General features: G+C 50.2%; 1 protein-coding gene across 1 annotated transcript; it reads right to left on the bottom strand.

Moving 5' to 3' along the window:
- Window positions 1–202: 202 nt before the first annotated feature.
- UBE2G2 (ubiquitin conjugating enzyme E2 G2) lies at window positions 203–19,883 on the bottom strand. Its single transcript, XM_062005504.1, has 6 exons — window positions 19,765–19,883; window positions 13,601–13,636; window positions 13,468–13,513; window positions 7,420–7,538; window positions 3,372–3,512; window positions 203–1,685 (listed from the first exon to the last, which is right to left on the bottom strand). Exons 1-6 carry the CDS (start codon window positions 19,805–19,807, stop codon window positions 1,573–1,575), a joined length of 498 nt encoding a protein of 165 aa, XP_061861488.1. The 5' UTR covers window positions 19,808–19,883; the 3' UTR covers window positions 203–1,572.
- Between the last annotated feature and the right edge of the window lie 299 nt (window positions 19,884–20,182).

Raw genomic sequence — 20,182 nt, 5'->3', positions numbered from 1 at the left:
TCTCAACTACCAAGTCACTGCCATCGTTACAGACAAGACATTTGTCTGGAAAGCCCAAGCAAGTGTCAGCTCTCACTCCTGTGAGCATCCCCTGTGTCAGAACAAGTCCTTCCACTCCTTTGGACCAAGTCAGAACTGGACTGCTGTGAGCAGTGCCCACACAACCCCCCTGTGCCCAGCGATACGCTTGCATACAACTATGACAGCAGAAAATAGAATCACTTTATTTAAAGTATACAGACTAAATCCCACCATGAAATGAAGACAGCAAGTGAGCACACATGGATGAAATACTCTGTGCTTTTGCCATGTCTGCTGAATGCATCCTTTGCCACGTGCTGCTCCCAGTTCCCAAAGGGGCTGTGGTGGGCTCAGGAGCGACACTCCATCCACTACCATCCCAACAAAAGCGCTACATTTCCCTGTATGCCTTGAAACACCAGTTAGGTACAACACTGTCTCATCACCTCTGCTCCCAAACTACATCAGGTCTCCCTCCCACTTGCACACCAAAGCAAGAATTACCCCAACAGAGAGGTAAATTGTAAGATACAGAGCCTTTGGAGGCACGTGGCGACCTGCAGCCCAGGCACAAGCAGCATGGCACGAACCCTGACGAGTCCTACACATACAGAGTCCCCTCCCTGCAGCTTGCTCCAAGGGGCCACTCCTGCCACCTCACCCGCTGTTCATAGGGGGAAAAAAAAGCCCTTCTCAAATGCAGCCCATTTCAAGCTGCCCACAGAAGCTGATGCTGTCTGTTATCAACAGGTTATGTTATTGCTTGTAGTGAACTGGAGAAGGTTTGGGTGCTTTGGTGTTTAGGAGTGCAGTCCTTACATCCTACACCTGACGGCAAAGCTTGTGACTGAGTGTCTCAGAGGAGTAATAAAGCAGCTCTTGGGATTTCTTCTGAGCAAACACTGACTCAAAAGCTCGACACAAAGAACACCAGCCCGTTCCAGACCCACACCAGTCCCTGACAGTGACTCCCTGCATCTTCTCTTAAAGTTACATACTGCTCAGTCCCTTTCTCTGCTGGCACCTCGCAGACACAGCCCTGTCTTACAGCCTCTTCAGCTAGCTATACACTTCACATCAGTTCTGATTGCAAATGCTGCCCTTCACTTAGAAAGTACCATAAAACTGACAGATTATTTCCTCCCTACCCATGCTCCAGAAGCAATGCTGCCCATAAAAACACACAATGAGTTCTTCCAGCAGGCGATGCAAACCAGCTCTGTTCTCCGACAGCAGATCGGAGAGGATGGGCTGCAGATCGCAGTGTCTCCAAGCTTCCCATGCCACAAGGTGAGGTAGCAACAAGCAGCCTTTGAAACAGCATTGTCTCCATATTTTCCCCCAGTGTTTCCCCTTTTCCACACAATTTAGTGAGTGAACTAGAAGCCTCTCTGGAGCAGTGGAAGGAGAAAAGAGATGACAAATAAATAATGAATGATAAAAAGAACTAGGCCAATCGTTTTTGCAAGGTTTTCCTTTTTGGTACCAGCACCGAGCACTGCTCATTTTCAGGTGGAGAGAAATACAAAACACTTCAGTCTCTTTGAGAGTCTAAAGTCCAAGTGACTTCTGCACAATCTGCTTGGCAATTCTGTTAAATTGTTCTCGGTCTTCCCGCCACATCTTGGAGGCATCTACATTGGCTCCACTTTCATCGTTTGGCTCTGAAATGAGAAAGACTGAAAGATAGGTAGGCAGGCAATGAATGGAGCAAGATCCTTTTCAATAATGCCTCTGTGGTGCCACGTCCTTGTGCCTTTAGCACATCCATGCTGCCTGGGAGTACAGGCACTGCAGCAAACCTACCACAGCTGCTGGATTCCCAAAGGGCTGAACTGACGGCAAGAGAATATGGCAGCAAGGTCGAGTTCAGGTAAGAAACAACAGGCAAAAAAGCAAGACTTCCTTTTGTTTCTGCTGTCAGCAGCTGAGTCCTGGCATGCACAAGGAACAATGCAAGAGGGTGTTTAAAACTGCACGTTGTTCCCTGCAAAACGGCTTTGTCCTGGTTCTGCGGCTTCACAGACACAAAGCTCCCCCGACCAGGCCACCCAAACAGGCTCTGTCACTCTTTGGCATGGCTTGTTCTATTAAAAACCAACAAAACCCATCAAGCAAACCCATAGAATGCTTTCATTTCTGCAGCAGCTTTCATCCCAGGATTTCCAAGCACATCACGAAGCCCATCAGGCCCCCAGGAGCCCAACACGCTATTCTGTACACAGATAAGCTGAAGCACAGGACCCCTCAGGTTCATTGTCAGCACACAGGACGTGCCCTACACAGTTTGCTTCACACTCTGGTCCAAACCCACCTTGGCCCAGCTCATGGCAGACATCTGGGGCTCACATCTTTGTCACCACAACGCTGATGGTCTGCCCTGAGAAGCCCATAGATGTGTAGGGCACTCAGTCTGGCCAGCTGGGGCTCACACTCCCAGCCAGCCTGAAGGCAGATGATCATCCCTGGTCTAGACTAATTCCTGCAAAGGCCACAGGTAAATGGGACACATAGGCAGAGGAGAGTCCAGGTGATTCCTATGCTAGCCAGTCCTGGTAAGGCTACACCACAAACAAAAAGGTTCTTAGAGGCCACGGGAAGGTAGTGTCTGCACAACTTCCCAAAAGCAGGTTACTACTCTGAAGCTAAAATGGTCCCAGGTAAGAATCCATTGCTTGCTCTATGATCAACTTCGCTGCTTCTGAACCTTCTGAAGTCTTTTATTATCCAAACCCAATCCTAAGGGACATGGCTCTGGCCCTTTGAGGCAGTTCAGTGGCTCTGTCCACTCTGTGGAAAAGGATTTGCCTTGCAGGGAGCTGTATGTGACAGAGCTGATCCACAGCCCTTGCTGGATTTAGGGAAAGCCATTTAAAAGGCTGTACAAGAAGTTTTTCAGCCCACTCCTGTTCTCAAGAAACCTTCCTCTGAGCCAGAGCTGGCAGAACAGGCTACATTCCCAGGCTGCCAAATGACAGACAGACATGGAGGGTGCTGCCTTGTCAACCACAGCGGCCACAGGCTCCAGTCCACCATACTGGTTACATTTGGCTGGTAATCCTTCAGCTGCTAAAGCCACCTTCAACATGGGCCATTATCAACAGCTTTACAACCTGCAAGAGCTGAAGAGGCACCAAAGCACACAGGTCTTGTGCAGGAGCAGGGACCTACCTGAGCTGCTGCCTGAGGGGACGCGGCACCATCGCTCCAAACAGCTCATTACTAACTCACTCTTTTCCCCTCCCTAATTCTTTCCAGAGAACTGTCCTTTGTTCACTTAAACAGTAAGAAGCAGCTCTGGCTAACTCAGTAACTACCTGAGCTCCTGATAAGATGACATCAGTCCTTACCTGCCAGCATGCTAACCACGGACAAGAGGATCTTTTCCACGCTCTGCACGGGACTCCACCGCTCAGCGCTGCTCTCGTAGCCCATGGGATCATCCCCAGGAGCGTGAAGGATGGAGATGCAAACTCTCCCGTCTGGGTAAACTGCAGGAGAAGCACAGGGGATGGATTGTTACTCAGTGAAAACACTTGGCCTCTCCAAATCTTTAGCACAGATGAGTGTTTGGACTCGGCCTTTGCGTGAGTGAAGCGAAACTCGGTTCTGAATTTCTCCTCCAAAGGCAAGAGGCCACCAAATGTGAAAGACAAAAATCCAGCACAAGCTTCCTTGAAGCAGCTCTAACAAACCTGTGTCATTCTTCCCCAACAGGAGCCTGCTGGGAGCGCTCGTGTCACCTAATAACTGTGAGAGGCTCCAAGGAGAACATAAGAGATGCAGGCTGGTGGAACAAGGCAAGTACTTACGCACAGAGCCAGCTCCAAATAGGTCACCAGTCCTACTGAAATCAAAGGGTAACTGTCACACAGCACTGAACACAGGGCACAGTCCTTCACTGGACCATGACCACCACAAGCTTTAAGGAAACTTGCTCTGTTGCAGCAAGGAGGGAAAACGGGTATAAAAGTGGTACGTTACAAAGAACACAATCCATCTTATTTTGAACACTACTGAGGTGCAACCACAAGAGTTCACAAGACTGTTTTGCACTTTGCATAAATCTCAGCTGCATTAGAGCTGCATGGAAGAGAGGTCACCCAGCAGTTAAGGATGTGGATGTCTTCCCCTCCCACCTTCAGCGCAAGCACCGCTACAAGTCCTCTTCACAGACACTGACTTAAGGCCACAGACAGGCTGAAGAGGTACCATGAAGAGAACAGCTTGAAGCACTGCTTCAGCAACATGGCCTAACTCTGCAGCCTCCCTGTCCTGGTTTAGCAAGGAGCAGCTTTTGCTTGGTACCAGGGGGAGGGGGTTGCAGTGCAGACCCAGTAAAGAGTTTCTGGACTCATCCCCCGGCTCACACCCACCTTTCTGAAGTGCTGGCAGGAGGTGTCAGAGTGATACAAGATAGAGGCCACCACGCAGACCCCACAGTCAGAGAAAGAGGAAGGAAGGAGGGGCACCAGACCAGAGACCCCTCTGCAAGCTGTTGTGAGAATGCAGCTGTACCCCTGAAGCCCATGCAGGGCCACAAGCCAGCAGCAGCTCCCTGTGAGTGCACCCAGAGTGCAGAGACTGTGTGAGGAGGGGCCATGGCACAGGCTGTGCTGGAGCCTGCGGGCCCAGAGCAGCCCCACACGAGAGGCAGAGAGGAGCTGCAGCCTGTGGGATCAATGCACATGGGAGCAGCCCGGGCAGGGCTGTGTGTGTGTGAGGGACCCCACGTGCAGGGAGGATGGGGGCAGAGCCCACCTGCCCTGAGGAGGGACAAAGGGCAGAAGCCATCAGGAATAGACTGACTGAAACCCCCACTCCCAGCCCCCTTGGGCTGTGCAGGGAGGGATGAGGTAAAAACCCCGGGATCAGGGCTCTGAGCCCGGGAAGAGGGGAGGAGTGAGGAGAAGGTGTTCTTAAAAAGGCTGCTTGGACTCTTCATCGTTGTACCACTCTGTGTTGTTTTATGTTTGTTATGTTTTAGGGTTTAAGGTTATGTTTTAGTTGATGTTGCATTACATTATTTCTTGTTTCCTTTCCCAAGCCCAGCAGCCTGCTCTGTTTTGTCCTGGACCTCAAGCAGCAGTTAAGCTCTCCCTGTCCTTTGGCAATTCTCAGCCTCTTCGGTACTTGAGGCCAATCGTGGTCTTTTGTTCCCTGATGGGCCTAAACCAGGACACTCCCAAAGAAGGACAGCTTCAGCAGGGAGCTTCGAGTGCTTCTGCTCCTGGGATGATCAACCCTCTGCACTGCCAGGAAAGCAGGAGAGAACAGGGAGAGGGAAGGACCGCAGGAGCAGCTCTGCTGGCTTCCAGTTCCATCCGCGTGCCCGGCCGGTGTCTGCACAAGCCTGCAGCGCCTAAGTGCTTTGGAAGACTTTTATTGACATCCCGTCCTGCAGCCCCAGGCTGGGGACTGGAGCTGGCCTAGCCATAGCTGGAAGAGATGAAAACAGCACATGCTGAATCAGCCCTTCTCCTTGCAAGGCAGGAACACGCTGGCAGAAGGCATTTTGTTTGTAAGTTGCTCTGACAGCTTCATGCAGCGGGTCATTTAAACCATCTGGAGCACGGAGGCACAGGCAGGACAGCAAAGGCTGCTGCCAGGATAACACACACACCTCTTCCCACTTTGTCACCAAGTGCTAATGCAAGACTTGCCATAAATCACTGCTTTGGGAGAGGGGTTCTCTTCATCAAAGCATCCACAAATGTCATTTCGTTGTAAGAAAAGGTTGTTCTGTGGTGTCTCAGTTCCCCTGCAGGTAACAGAAACTGCAAAGGCAAGGGAACACAGCAGGCTCCTTAAACTTCTCCTTGCAGTTCCTAACAGGTGGAGGAGTAAAGGAACAGACAAAGTACAGCACAGTCACCCTTTTCCACAGCCTTTCTGAGCACAACCAGACGACCACAATCCCACGTGACAGGAGTCTGCTTCAGGTGATCTCAACTTTAGATTAACGTGACCCAGAGTCACAGGACTTCAACAAGCTGAGCTGTCCATCCAGTATGTTCCAGTTAACCCCACAGAGGAAGCACCACTCATCATGTGTAGAGCTACTCTGTAAGATGTGAGTCTGTCCTTCTGCACACCTCACCACCCCTGGCTGTGCTGCACACAAAGCAGCTGCAGGCAGAGAACCTGGACACAACTGGAGCTGCAGAGTACTGCATGTACACAGATTGGCTCACAGAGACCAGTCCTGCCAAGAAGCTTCAGTCCAGCTGAAGCAAGGTGCTGACGTAGCCACACTGCTTCCAGGTGCCAAATGCTGCAGTGCTTCAGACATCAGAGCTTCAGAGGGGATGCTACAGTTCTAAGCTGTGACATGCAGATGTGTCTTCCACAGGAGGAGAGAAAGATGTGGATTAAACAGGCAAGAATCTGCATCAGCAGTGCTTCAAGAAGGGGAGAACAGAAGAACTTCAGGAAACTGCAAACTTCCTTGTAATAGGATGAAATAAATCAGTTCTCAGGTGAGATTAAGATTTGTGTTATGCACATCCAGGAACAGCAGCTGGGAAGGAAACACTAAGCAGGAGGGCAGCATTTTCCTCCTATTGCTCTCAAGGGGCAGAGCCCTAACATACAGACCCAGTCCATCACATCTGGGTGCTGATGAACAATCTCTTGATTTAACAGACATTACAGGCAAGAATTTCACAAAGAATGCCAAGGCTGACTCCAGAATGGTGGTGCTTCGAGCTGTGAAACAGGGAGCTTTAAGGTTTTTCACCTGTCCAAAGCTCGAATTTGTGAGCTGTCCTTGTTCAGTGACCTCCACTGAAAAGTCTTTTAGGTAATACTGCCACAATCAGAATTGCAGAGAAAAGGCCAGCAAAAAAATGCCTGCAAACATGTCACCTGCTTGGACAGAGCCCTCTGTTCCACAAAGATCACACCAGTAATGACACTAAACTTGTGACTTAGTGGAGAAAAAAAGCCTATGCTGCCTAATAAATCTGTGTTCACACTGTGGTGAATGTCAATAGATTCTCACTCGTTAAAATGACACCAAGCTACTGAAATAAAAGCCACAGAGAGACTGGAAGAGCCTGTATGTATTCACTAAATCTCACAGCACATACAGAAGATTTCCCTTCAGACTATATACACCATACTCACAAGAGTTCCTGGAACGTTCTTAAAGGCAGCAAAAGTGCTGGAATCTTTATTGGAATGTTTATGAGCAAAAAGGTGGGTGAGCAATAATGTGATCAAGTGATCCTAAAACAGAGCAAAACTGCTGGACAGCTGAACACTCCCACTTGCATATCCAAGGCTGGAAAGGGTTAGTACCACCCCTGGTGAGGATGGCAGACCTTTTGCTGCGGATGTTTGTTTTTAAGGTGCACAAGCCACCCGCTGCCCGCCACGTCCCGCTGCGTCACTCACTGTTGGGGTGGAACATCTCACATGTGAACCTCATCTTCGGAGGGCTTAACGGGTAGTCAAGTGGGAAGCTCAGGATGGCAGGGAAAACCCCATACTCGAAACAGGTGTCTTCAGGACCCCTAGAAACAGACAGAAAGCTGTTCACCAGAGTTTTCAGCAGTTCATCCACACAAATTCTTACCTAATGCAAAGTCTGAGGTTTGGGTTTTACCATCTTCTCCAGAAAACAACGAGTTAACGCACTCCTACCCCACACCTCAAACTTAAATCCAAATACAGGGTTTGGGAGGGAAGGGGGAAATCAAAGCTTGCAGACTAAATTACTAGGAAGGTCACAACAGTGCTTAGTTAGCAGGGTGTGTCTGGATATAATTGGAGTATCTGGCTCCAAGGCATGTTCCGGGATTTGGGCGTCTGCACGGCAAGAGAAAGCAGGTGTGGGACTCCTGTGCCTTTGAAGATCCTGTTATGCTGCACAAGACAGAGATGTCAAGCACTGCAGCTCAGAAATCACTTCCAAAACCTAGGGAGATGCAGACTGCCAGCGTGGAGCTAACCACACAGAAGCGCTCCTTGCCAGCTGATGCTAAGAACACAAGCACAGCCCGGGCACCACGGCCGCCGGGTGCAGGGCAGCAACCCTGCTCCACACACTTCAGCTGTTCAGTCTGCGCTGCCTCAAGTGCACAGGGAGAACCAGGGCTTGTAGAAACACTTTCTTATTGTGTTCACCATCTGCTTCAAAGTGCAATCAGGTTGAGGACATTAAGAGAAGTATTTTTACCCTCCCTACGTAGAACAATCTTTGGAAGGTGAGCAAAAAAGTTTGGCAGTCGTGATTTGTTCAAATGAACCAGCTGGAAGACCTAAAAAGTATGCAAACATGCTCTCCCTTGATCAGAAAGGTCACAACACACTGGAAATCCTAGCCAAGGAAACCTGATGTGTTTAGTCAAAAGGTCTTCCAACAAGAGTTGTTCCTTCTGGGAAGTACAGTTTAGGAGTACATTAATGCCTCCTCCTCCCAGCCCTTATGCCTCATTGCAGAAAGAACACAGAAGTCCAAGGGCTCCCAACAGTTGAGACAGCAACTGGTAACCTACAGGAAAAGAAAACTCAGACTGGCAACTTCTAAAGCCCTCAGAGGCTCACTTTCCAAGCCTGGGATTCAAAAAGGCTGGCAGACAAACCCAGGAAGCCTGTGATTTAAAGCTGGATATTGACACTGGTGGGTAAGATGAGAGAAACGCATTGACACGCTGTGAGAACGAAAGTTGAACCAGCTCAAGCATTTCATTCCCCTTCTGGCCTTTTCCCTAAATTTAGCTGGGATTCAATTCACATCTGAGGGGAAACTGAATGTGTTTTTTAATGAACATTTTCATTCCAGCTGCATTTTAAAGGCTTATTGTTGAACTTCTAAGAGTATGTACATACAGGCATTGAAAAGCTGGTGGGTGTCTTATGTTCTGTTTTGAGAGCAAACACACAGCCTTAAGGGCTCTTCTGTCAAATACATTAACCCAACACACTCCATTTTAGGCCCTGTATTATGTGAGCAAAATGCTTTTGTTTTACCCATTCAGGGCTGCCAGGATCAGCTTCAAAGGAGTTATTCACGTTAATCCAAGACAGCATTTGCAGCTACAGAACTCTCTGGGGGCTGCAGCATTGAAGCCTGACAGCATCACTTGCACTTCCAAAAGGACAGGGGCAGGGCTGGCAAGGCAGAGGGCACAGCAGAGCAGGTGGTGTGACTGCAGAGGAGACACTTTCAAAGCCCCCGTGCCTCACACTATCATCTTGTCCCAGTTGCTGTGCTGGTTAGAGTCCAGACCACCCAGTACTTGATTAGAGTTCCTCCAAGAAACAGGGAGGCCAGGCAGCAGTGACACCCATCCCAGGGAGCAAAGAGCACTGAGTCAAGGGGCCAGCTGCCTTAAGCAGCCCCCATATCCCAGGGAAGATGAGGCACTGGCCATAACTAACCACAGGTGCACAGAAGGCACTCATCCTGCACTGGCTTGAAGCATAGAGCTCAAATAGATACCTTGTCTTAAACCTGCTCCATCCAAGACTCTCTCCAGCCTGCAATACTCACAGTATTGCCTAAAGCACCGAGGGGCAGATACCAGTTCTCGTCTGGCCATTACATGGCATTAAATGACCTGCTAGCAACCAGACTGCCTGGCTGTGAGTGTTATGAATTACTCCGCTGACCTTAAGACACAGCATGCAAAACACTAAACTCTGACTCTGTGGAGCTGGCTGCTGCCTAGGCCAGGGAAAGCAAAGGCCAGCAGAAATCAGCCAGAACACGAGGGAAGAACACATTGACAGGGACAACTAATTCTATAACACAGCTTTGTGTGCATTTGTAAATGGCTTCTTGTTTGTAAAATGATGCTGGGAGATGACCAAAACTCATAGTCACCAGATGCTGCAAAGGGGAATTCCATGCTGAACAAAAATCATAAGCCTAATTACAGATCTAATTACCTTTCTAGATGGGTTTCTGATCACTTGACTCCATTTTACACTGTTTACTTTCCAAGCAATCTTTAGTTCTTAACAATTATGTGGGTTTGTGTCTTTTGGGGATAAACTTGAACAGCAACACACACTTGCATAAGGCAACCGAAGCCAGCAGAACTCGGTCTTCAGACATTAAATTCATGACCTTGCACAACAAAAAGCAGCCTCTGGGACCTCATGCAGTGCTAAGGAGTCGAGCAGCATGGCAGTAAACTCTCTGGCTGAGCTGGGGTTACTTATCAGCACAAATAAGTCACCCTGTTGTTCTGCTGCTCATAACCACTCTGAACTCAGACGCTGTTTGATATATCACCCAAAGGATTCATTTCACGTCAGGCTCCAAAGCTCTGCTGCTCAGAAAGGTGACCACATCCTATTTTCAGTTATGGATCTATTGTGCTCCCTTGGGGAGGGTAAGAACTGCTCTATTACTCATCCATGTCAATACAGCCTGAACACCAAAATTCTACTCCCATTCTTCCAAAAGGCAGTGTTTTATCTCGTGAGTCATGCTCTTACATCAGTCTGTGTAACATCACCTAGCCCACCTCTGAATCGATAAATCATAGAATCACAGAATGGTGGGGTTGGAAGGGAGCTTTAGAGATCATCCAGTCCAACCCCCCTACAGAAGCAGGGTCACCTAGATCAGGTCACACAGGAACGTGTCCAGGTGGGTCTTGAAGCCCTGCAAGGAAGGAGCCTCCACAGCCCCTCTGGGCAGCCTGTGCCAGGGCTCCCTCACTGAAAGAGCTTTTTCTTATGTTTAAGTGGAACTGTTTGTGTTCCAGCTTCATCCCATCACCCCTTGTCCTGTTACTATCTACTATAGAAAAGAGGGATGTCCCAACCTCCTGACACCCACCCTTCAGATATTTATACATGTTAATAAGATCTCCCCTCAGTCTCCTCTTCTCCAGGCTGAACAGCCCCAGGTCCCGCAGCCTTTCCTCCTATGAAAGATGTTCCAGTCCCCTGATCATCTTGGTGGCCCTGCACTGGCCTCTCTGCAGCACTTCCCTGTCCCTCTTGAGCTGAGGAGCCCAGAACTGGACACAGGACTCCAGATGAGGTCTCACCAGGGCAGAGTAGAGGGGGAGAAGAACCTCCCTTGACCTGCTGGCCACACTCTTCTTGATGCCCCCAGGCTGCCATTGGCTTCTTGGCCACAAGGGCACATTGCTGGCTCATATTTAGCTTATTATCAATCAGGACTCCCAGGTCTCTCTCTGCAGAGCTGCTCTTCAGCAGTTTGACCCCCAGCCGAATGGGGGTGACGTCTTTTCCTTCTTGGGTCTTATCTATTTGCCCCTACCTGTGTTCTATCTTGATATAAATCAGATGAAGACAAAAAGAAAAGAGCAGGCTACTCTTCTCAGTTATTACACTACTTCCTTACCTTTTGCACTTCACCTTTCTGAAAACCTGAAGTACACCTTACATTCCTCATTTACACTTCTTTCATTCCCATAATCTCACACAGCACATTTGAGATGGCAAAACAACTAGAGAAGATTCTTGCAGACTGATACAAACGAGTCATTTAGCTTGCTTTCCAAACATAGGCAAATACCTCTACTAACAGCACTGTACAGAGATGAAAGGAGCCAAACATGTTTAGGGTAAACACGTTTCTATTGTACCACAGCTTCAGAATTTAGCAGATCTTAAAATATAACTTTATTATGAGCCACACAATGCTACAGAAACCAAAACGAAAGCGCCCCCGCCTCTCCCCGTGCGCTGACAAAGAGCTGAAGCTCAGCACTCAGCACTTTCGAGGCCTTTCAAGTCTACAAGAGGCTCCTCTGTGGTTTCAGAATTTGTTATGGGAAACATCACAAAAAAAGTGTTCTCTAGTTAACCAACCAAATCCAAAAGTACTTGTGTCCCCCACGAAGGCTCTACCCAACCACAAAATCTCTGCTAGGAGAAAGCAGCCAGAGGCAGGAATTGCCTTCCACGCTCCAGGAGGTGTGTGAAACCCTGTGGGATTTCTACAGCAACACACAGCTGCTGGAACTGAGGCACATGTTCCAGGAAAGGGACAACTACTCCATTTGCAGAAAGTGTAAGGTGCTGCAGCCAAAACCTTTGGTGTCAGGCAACAAAGCACCTCTTTCCATTTTATTGGGAGGGGGGTGAGTCACCGGGAAGTACAACCTGCTCATCACAGGATGAGCGTAGCAGAGGCATTTGCCAACTCTTGACATCCATCTGCAGCCAAGCAGTGGTAATCCAAGTCATCTCCACTTACCAAGGCTTAAAATAACTCAGAGGCTCAAGCTTGCCCTGAAGTAGCATCACCCACGCAGACAGCCTGTGTGGATGTGCTACAGCTCGGGACGCTGCTGTGTTGGGTGCGTGCCTCATCTCAACACGTCTTGGTTTTCCTCCCTAGACGATGCATTCCAAGCAGAGGGAGCTGGGAAAGCTCTGCACCCATGCTCGATGAGCATCTCCTAAGTCAGTACTGGTGGCTGAGACAAATCCCTGACAAACCCTGCTGCCAGCCCCAGCAGAATGAAAGGAAATCACCTACTCTTCCTAAAGGAATCTGGAAATACAGAGCCTGGATCAACTCTAACAACAGAACACCAGCTTAGTGGCAGACTTACTGGTTTGGAGCTGCTTCACCTTTGAGCTCTGTAGCATTTGTGTGAATTGTCAGACTAGAGTGACAAAGGTGCCTCCTCCCCTCTCCTACTGTTGTAGAGCTTTCTTTTCTAAGAACCCCCAGTTGTTCTAAGCACATCAGAGATTCCAAAGAGGGGTGGAGCACGAGTAAGTGTACAAGAACAAGAGAAGACGAACTGTAAGGTGCTGGACAAGTAGATTTTGTCTTTTCATGGAGAGCTTTGCTATAAACAACTACATCCATCAGCTCAGGAGTGGAAGGGGAAGGACACAGCGTTGTAAACAAGTCTCTGACACTCCCAAAGAGATGACAGGTAGCCATCAGAGTCATTCACCAACAGAAGAGTTCTTGACACGGAATCACTGCTCCCAACACCTTTATCCCCCCCAGCCAATTCATGACATCTAAAGAGTATTTTTGTAAACTCAAACCCTGTCTCAGATGAATGCCCTTCCATTTCTCTAGGAAAACAGACCAGTGACATAACTTTTTACAGCTTTTTTTTCCCTCCTACCACTGATATCTCTGCAATTTGCCTCCCAGAGGTTTGGGTGACCTACAAGCAGTTCTTGTTTCCTACAGTGTTTGCACATGCAATGTTGATCCACGACAGCCCAAAAGAGGATTGCTGTCAAATTTGCAAGTTACATATGCTGAATGTTGCTTATTATAACGACACCTGGACAACAACTGATTGCTTAAGCCCCAATGCTGCTGTCACACTGTTTAAATCCCAAACATAATGCCAGTTAGAGTCAGGAGAGAAGCTCCCAGCCAAAGGTGGGCCAAGCTCGATGCTGTGCAGAACTGACACTGTCTTGTTCTCCTAGAAGCCAATGATAGCATGCTTCAAATACAAAACAGGATTAACTCACATAATCAGAGCTTCCCACTCAAAAAAGTTCTCTTCATTCATGGGACCTATGAAGACAGAACAAAACAATCCTTAGTGCCACCGGAATGCCAGGCTACAGCCTCACAGTGCACAAATCCTGCCCAGATCCTCACCTGCTACGATCCCCTCCGGTGGGTTCAGGGTCAGCTCTGTGAAGAGAAGAACACAAGGAAGGTTAAAACAACCAGCAAGCCCAAGCTTTTCAGACAGCATTTGGGTGGCCACAGCTCAGCATACAGGCCCCACCAGCTAATGTCCTTGGAGCAAAGCCTGAGGACACCAACAGGAGGAATCTTCCAGCCACGCTTTACTGAGCAAAATGCCACATGCAGAAGGCCCAGCATCTCACTGCTGGCAGTTAAACTCCTTCCTGCAAGACAGTTCTCTAAGCAAAATTATTTGGTATTTTGTGCCTTTCCAGGCTTTCAAAACTACACTCCCCAGAGGCAACAACTTTAAGGAAGGAAAAAATAACCCTCTTCATAAAGTATGGGAAACGGTGTGCTCTTGGAGCACTCTGGTATCTGCAGGTACAATCTCCACAGCCTGGAGAGAAAACAGGTTGTATTCCCAGAACCTCTCTGCACCAATTCAGCCCTGACAGCATCCTAATACAAAACCCAAAACGACACAAAAAGCTGGGGCAGAGGAAGTGTGAGAGATTTGACAAGCCGCTCTGCTCCTTGAATTCAATTCGACCCCCCCTTGCATGGCCTGGAAAATGTGAGACAAAAATGCATCAGTCATGGCTGCACTTGGATCCACCAGCTCTCCCTTCTGTAGGAAACCAGGACAATTCCCAATCCATACAATAACCTTCAGCATCGGTGCCTCATTTCAAGGCTGCTGAAGCCCAGCACTCTGTGTGCTGATAAACTAACCACCAGTTTTTCTACTACCTAAGTGTGGAGACCATCAGCTTCCAGTCTCCCAAGTCCTGTGGAGCTGGAAAAGCACAATTCAGCTGTGAATGGGCAAGCAGTGAACCTGCAGTCACTGGGGGCTGAGCAGCAACCCCACAGCTCTGGGTAAGACCAGTGGCAGGAGGTGACACTCCAAGGAGGGATACTAATTAGATCAACTTAAGTGAGGGCTGTGAGCTGCTTATCTAGCAATGTGTTTCCTATTCGATGGCCTGTGGGCTACTAGTGGCCTGTTACACACAAAAGGCAGGAGCAGGAACATATGAAAACAACCACGAGTGTGGGAAGCCACAAACTGATCAACAGGATGCGGGACCTGACTTCTGTTCGGCTCTCCATGAAAGCTCCGGGCTGTGCTGCACACAACAGCTCCATCTTGTGGCTCTCTCTAAGAAGAAAACCCCTCTGTACAGCTCTCCAGCAACAAGGGAAACAGGAGCAACAGGAAGCAAGAGCCAAACCCCAGCGAGTAAAAGCCTTCACGAGGATGGAGGGAGGTTCAATTCTCCACCTTGCTCGGCTCTCCCCTTGCATTAGGCGAAGGAGGTTTCCCACCCTTAAGTACCGAACAGTGCAGGGGCACACAAGCTTTGGTTTTGAGTGGCTGCTACTACCCCTGGTCACTGAGGAATGAAAACCCCCTCCAAGCTAGGGTCACCTGAATGGAATGGGAATTGTTTCCAGTTGTTTTTAAGTGAGTAGTGAAGAGCACACCATCAGGGCATTTGTTTTAACCTTTCACTGCTGAATGACTTCCACAAGTTAACTGGGCCAAACTGTCTCCTGTCCCAGTCTCTGCTGGCACCCTGTCCCTCTGTGTCTGTCCCCCTGAGCAAGTCATGTGGCACAGCAGGAGCACATCAGCAAACAAAGCAACCCACCCCCTGCTCTCTGTGGCATCCAGGCAGGGGGGAGCTCCTGGCCAGGCTGAGGCTGGCCTCCTGGCCTGCAGGGTTTAAAGCTCTCCCAGATAAGAGTGCCACGTGCTGTCCCCTCACTGTCTGCAGGTGACAGCAGCGTCACCAGCACACACCCACACTCCAGCCACCACCATTCCAATGGCACCAAACACTGACTTGCTGCTCTGTCACCTTCACCTGCAGCTGTGGGACCCCAGGCCTTTGCTGGAGCATATGCCCCATTCTGCAGAGCTTCCACCCGCTCCCAGCAGGCAGATAACCTCTTCGGGGCAGGCAGAGCCAGGCCATCACCTTCCTGGTGCTTGCTACCAGAGCTGCCAGGCAAGACTTCAGGGGTCCTACAGAGCAAACACAGGCAGCAGTGGCCTGTTAAAGGATTTTGAGAGGTAGAAGAACAAGCAGTCAACGGGGGGGGGAAGGATAAACCAGAAAACCACAAAATGAATCAGTTTTGGAAGAGGTAAAGGGGAAGGCCAAGAAAAGTCTCTGCAGAAAACAAAGGAGCAGCAGAGTCACAAGGAGAAGCTGAGGCTGACAGCCACTGCTGGAAGGGCAGGCTGTGGTGATGTACAGGCACCAGGTCAGCCATGCACCACCACAACCACACCAAGGTGCCCTGAGGTCAGGGGAATTGCCAGACACAAGAGTTGGGTGCATGTTAGAGGAGCCTGTGGTGGTGCAGCCCACCACTCCATTCCATTCTCTTTTCAGCACTGGTGAGCATTTAGAGCAATGTCTCACCTTCATATCCTAAAACAAGGTACCCTGTGGGGTTTGCAGATGGGTTTTCTGCACACAGGCAGGGGATGTGCTTCCCAGTCAAAAAGCAAGAAGTCCCAGCCTGTAGCATCACAGCTAAACCTCACTCTAGAGCGTTGCTTGTGAGTAGAGACTGAACGAAACGGAGCTGACACAAGCAAAGTGGGACACTTCCATGAGGAACCTGGGGCAGATCTGGGCACACACACACTACCACTGCCTTCCTTTTCATCTCACTGCTCATTATGGAATCATTACAGGCTGCTTGCACCTGAGCCAAAAGGAGAACAGAAAACACATTTTCTTGTTAAAGCAGTTGATAAAAAGCCTGATCACACTGTTAAAAGTGCTTCTGATTTAGTCCATCTCCAAGGTGATTAAGAGCACCAGGGCACATATCCACTTCAGTATCTGACAGCATGTGGTCTGAGATGCTTAACACAAGAATCCTGTTCTTTCTGCACTGCCAGAAATCCTGTTTTCTACTCTCTTCCCTGCCGCAGCATCCCGTCAGCACAGGGCAGAAGGAGCTCACGTGGACACACAGCGCAGTGTGTCTGAGATGTCTCCTAAGTGTAATGCTCAGGAAAGAGCATTTTCAAAGCAGATTAAGAGGGCCAGCTGCAGAAGCCTGCTGCAAATGCTCATCCTTCCCTGTGCTCAGAGACAGCAGCTCAACACAACCCACACCAGCACCGTGGGAGTCTTGCTCCAGCTCCACACAAACTCTCTCCAAGCAACAGGGACAGATTCTGCTCAGTCCAACTGAGGGCTACTTTTTTCCCTGAGAATTTTGAAACCCCAGAATTAATATAAATCCCATATTTTTAACCTGACAGCGTTCCCAATGACACCTGTTGGCATTGCAATCCAACACTGTTTGTCCCAGAAAGGAAATGCAGTGCATATAACAGGGCACCACAACCCCTGTGACTCTATAGATCTTAATATACTCAAAGTAACCCATTTTGGATGTAAAAAGTCCAGCCAGCAGTAAGATGTCTTTGAGACCATGCAGCCAGGAAACAGTAAGCATAGAAAAAGAAGGCTTCCACCTCTTCATTCTCACACACACAAGCTGCTCCTGAGAGACTCGCTTCAGGCTTTAATACTATTCTAGATTCAGAATGAATTGCAAACACACGCTCTAACACAAACTAGGCTCTTCTTTTATACCTGATCTTTGGTTTTGAAAACTTCACCTGAATTAGTTTTGGCAGAGTAGAAAAATCATTGATTAAAGGTGAGACAGCAAAAAGTCATTGAACTCCAATCATGCAAGTAAAGATATAAAGGAGGAACAAAAAACTAAATCTACCTCATCTGGCTGCCCACAGCCACCTTCCCTCCTTCTCCCTGGGGAAGGGAAAACAGTGCTATTTCATGGAATCATAGAATGGTAGGAGTTGGAAGGGCTGTTTAATCCACAATCATCTAGTCCAACACCCCTGCCAAAGCAGGTCCACCTAAATCAGGTCACACAGGAATGCATCCAGATGGGTTTTACAGGCTCATCCGAAACAGAATCATCTGTTTAGGCTCCAACAGGTAGAAACTCCTCACAACATCCAGCATTTTTCACATAAGGTAACCACAAACCTTTATTTGAAGACTTGAACGCAGACATACACAGAGAAAATCAAAGAGCTAAGCTGAAATGAGGAAGCCAGTAAGGAAAGAATTAGAAGTGTGGCAAACACCCATCTGCAAAGCACTGACTGGCACACATCTCTGTCATGACTAGACCTAACTAAAGGGAAGAGACAGGGAAGGAGAAAGAGGAACTGGAGAGGTTTGGCTAACTCTGCTACAGAAGCCAAAGCCTCGCATGCTCAGCCAGTGCTGATTGTGTTCATTTTTCACAATGCTAGCTTTTATTAGAGCTGGGAAGGTATTTATAAAGGAGGATGACAAACCCAGTGTCATCTCAGCTCATCTAAGCCTTATCCTGGGAAACTACATGGAGATTTGTGTAACATCTGCCTGTAGCACTGGCAATTTTTGTTTATGCTACTTAATCTCACTCTTTTTCCCTACAGAATTCATTCACACAAGACACTCTAGTAAGATCTCTGAGAATCTCAACAACAAAGGATGAAAAATGCTTTTGGGGACTAAGGGGATTTATGTCTGAGAACAGACAAAAGCAGAGTCAAGTCCTTTTGCAGCTGCCTTTCAGGTCATTGCTTCTAGACTGCAACAGAAACAGGCAGGCTTCTAGGTCACGCCGTCAGCACAAGCTTCACCCACACCACCTCACCAGTAGGGCCTGCTCACTGCCCTGACTGGCTACTGCCACCTCACCAGTAGGGCCTGCTCACTGCCCTGACTGGCTACTGCCACCTCACCAGTAGGGCCTGCTCACTGCCCTGACTGGCTACCGCCACCTCACCAGTAGGGCCTGCTCACTGCCCTGACTGGCTACTGCCACCTCACCAGTAGGGCCTGCTCACTGCCCTGAGTGACTCGTGGCAGCATTCAAGCCAGTCCCAGACTCCAGAAACCCACATCACGTTTCAACCTCAAGATCTGTGCTCTACAGAGCAGCCTGAGAATAAACACAGGACTGGCAGAAAACATATGTCTATAAATACTCTGTTTTATGCAGGCTGGAGTCTTGAATGGGAATGATGGGAAAGCAAGGAAAAACTCCTCAACCTTGGACAACTTGGAGAGCTCCTTAAACAACCTTCACTGGAGCAGAAGGCCAGCTCTAATGGTATCCTTCCCCTAACAAACACTTATTTTTCGTGCATTCTACTTCCTTGCCTTGAATAAAAGCCTAAACATCAGGGCTCAAAGGCAACTAGGTAGACAAATAAAAGAATAAAAAGTATTTATTGCCAGAAAACTGCACTTGGGGACACCTCTGAAGCTCACTGTGGAGCTCACCTGGGAGAAACAGGATGGTCCTGGGGGATGGCTGCTGGTCCCTGGGCCGGGGCAGGCACAGGCCACCACTCAGCACCCTCTGCAAGCCGCATCTCATGCAGGGTTTTAAACAGAGACAAGTCTCTGCTGCTGATCACTGAACCTGAGTTTAAATGCTGTTACTGCCACGCTTCCCTTAAGGTCTTGACAAACGCCTCTAATGATGCTTGAGGGAAGAAGGCTTTGCCACAGTGGCTCAGCCTTTTGTTCAACCTGGAGAATTTAACCGGGAAGAACACAAAAGGAATGGGCCACTTGCCCAGGATAGCCGGGCCTCCCAGACGTGTCAGCCGTGCACAAAGCGTCCTTCTGTGTCCCAGCCTAGACAGCCCAGGCCAGCGCACAGGATGGTTTTCCACCCAGGGCCTACTGCAACGGCGACGGGGGCTGCAGCTCGCAGCGGACGCGGAGCCGTCCTGCTTGCCCCCTTCACCGCCGCGCTCACAGCCCCCCGCTGCCCTCGCCCCCGCCTCGGCTTCCTCTGTAAGGAGCGCTCTGCAGGCCGAGCAGAGGCGAGCAGCCGACGAGGCCGGTGGGGCTGGGAACCCTGACCGGCGGGGCTCAGAGGGTGCCCCGCGCGGAGAGAGGGAGGGAGGCAGGACCGCGGCCTGCACCGCCGCCGCCCCCGCCCGGCCCGCGGCCTCCCCCCCACCCCCCGCCGCCTTTACGAAAGGATTCCGTCGGCAAGGGGCAGCGCGGACAGAAGCCCCAGGAGCGCCCGTCCCCGCCGCTGCCCCGACTCACGCTTGTACTCGGCCATCAGCCGCTTCAGCGCCGTCCCCGCCATGGCGAGGCCCCGCCGCCGCTCCCGCGCGGCCGCTCCTGCGCTGGGGGGCGCCCCTCTGCCCTCAGCCGCCGCCGGGGCGGCGCCGCGCATGCGCCGGCCGGCCCTGGGGGGGCGGGGAAAAAAGGGCGGGAAAGGGCGGGCGGCGGCCCGAGGGGGCGGGCGGCGGCCCGAGGGGGCGGGCGGCGGCCCGAGGGGGCGGGCGGCGGCCCGAGGGGGCGGGCGGCGGCCCGAGGGGGCGGGCGGCGGCCCGAGGGGGCGGGCGGCGGCCCGAGGGGGCGGGCCGGGGGAAGCAGCGACCGCCGCAGCTCCGCGGGCCCGGCTTCCCGCCCAGCCGCCTCTCAGGAGGCCCCGAGGCAGGCGCCGGACAGGCCGCAG

This window comes from Colius striatus, chromosome 12 (genome assembly GCF_028858725.1).
Source record: "Colius striatus isolate bColStr4 chromosome 12, bColStr4.1.hap1, whole genome shotgun sequence".
NCBI classification, from domain to species: Eukaryota; Metazoa; Chordata; class Aves; order Coliiformes; family Coliidae; genus Colius; species Colius striatus.
The sequence above is the reverse complement of the archived record's forward strand: the minus strand, read 5'-3'. Positions and strand labels throughout refer to the sequence as shown.

Coding starts and splice junctions, on each gene's coding strand:
- UBE2G2 (XM_062005504.1), bottom strand. CDS start 19,807: ATGGCGGGGACGGCGCTGAAGCGGCTGATGGCCGAGTACAAGC. Junction 13,637..19,764: donor GCTGATGGCCGAGTACAAGC/GTGAGTCGGGGC, acceptor TTCTCTTCACAG/AGCTGACCCTGAACCCACCG. Junction 3,513..7,419: donor TGAGATGTTCCACCCCAACA/GTGAGTGACGCA, acceptor CTTCTCCTGCAG/TTTACCCAGACGGGAGAGTT.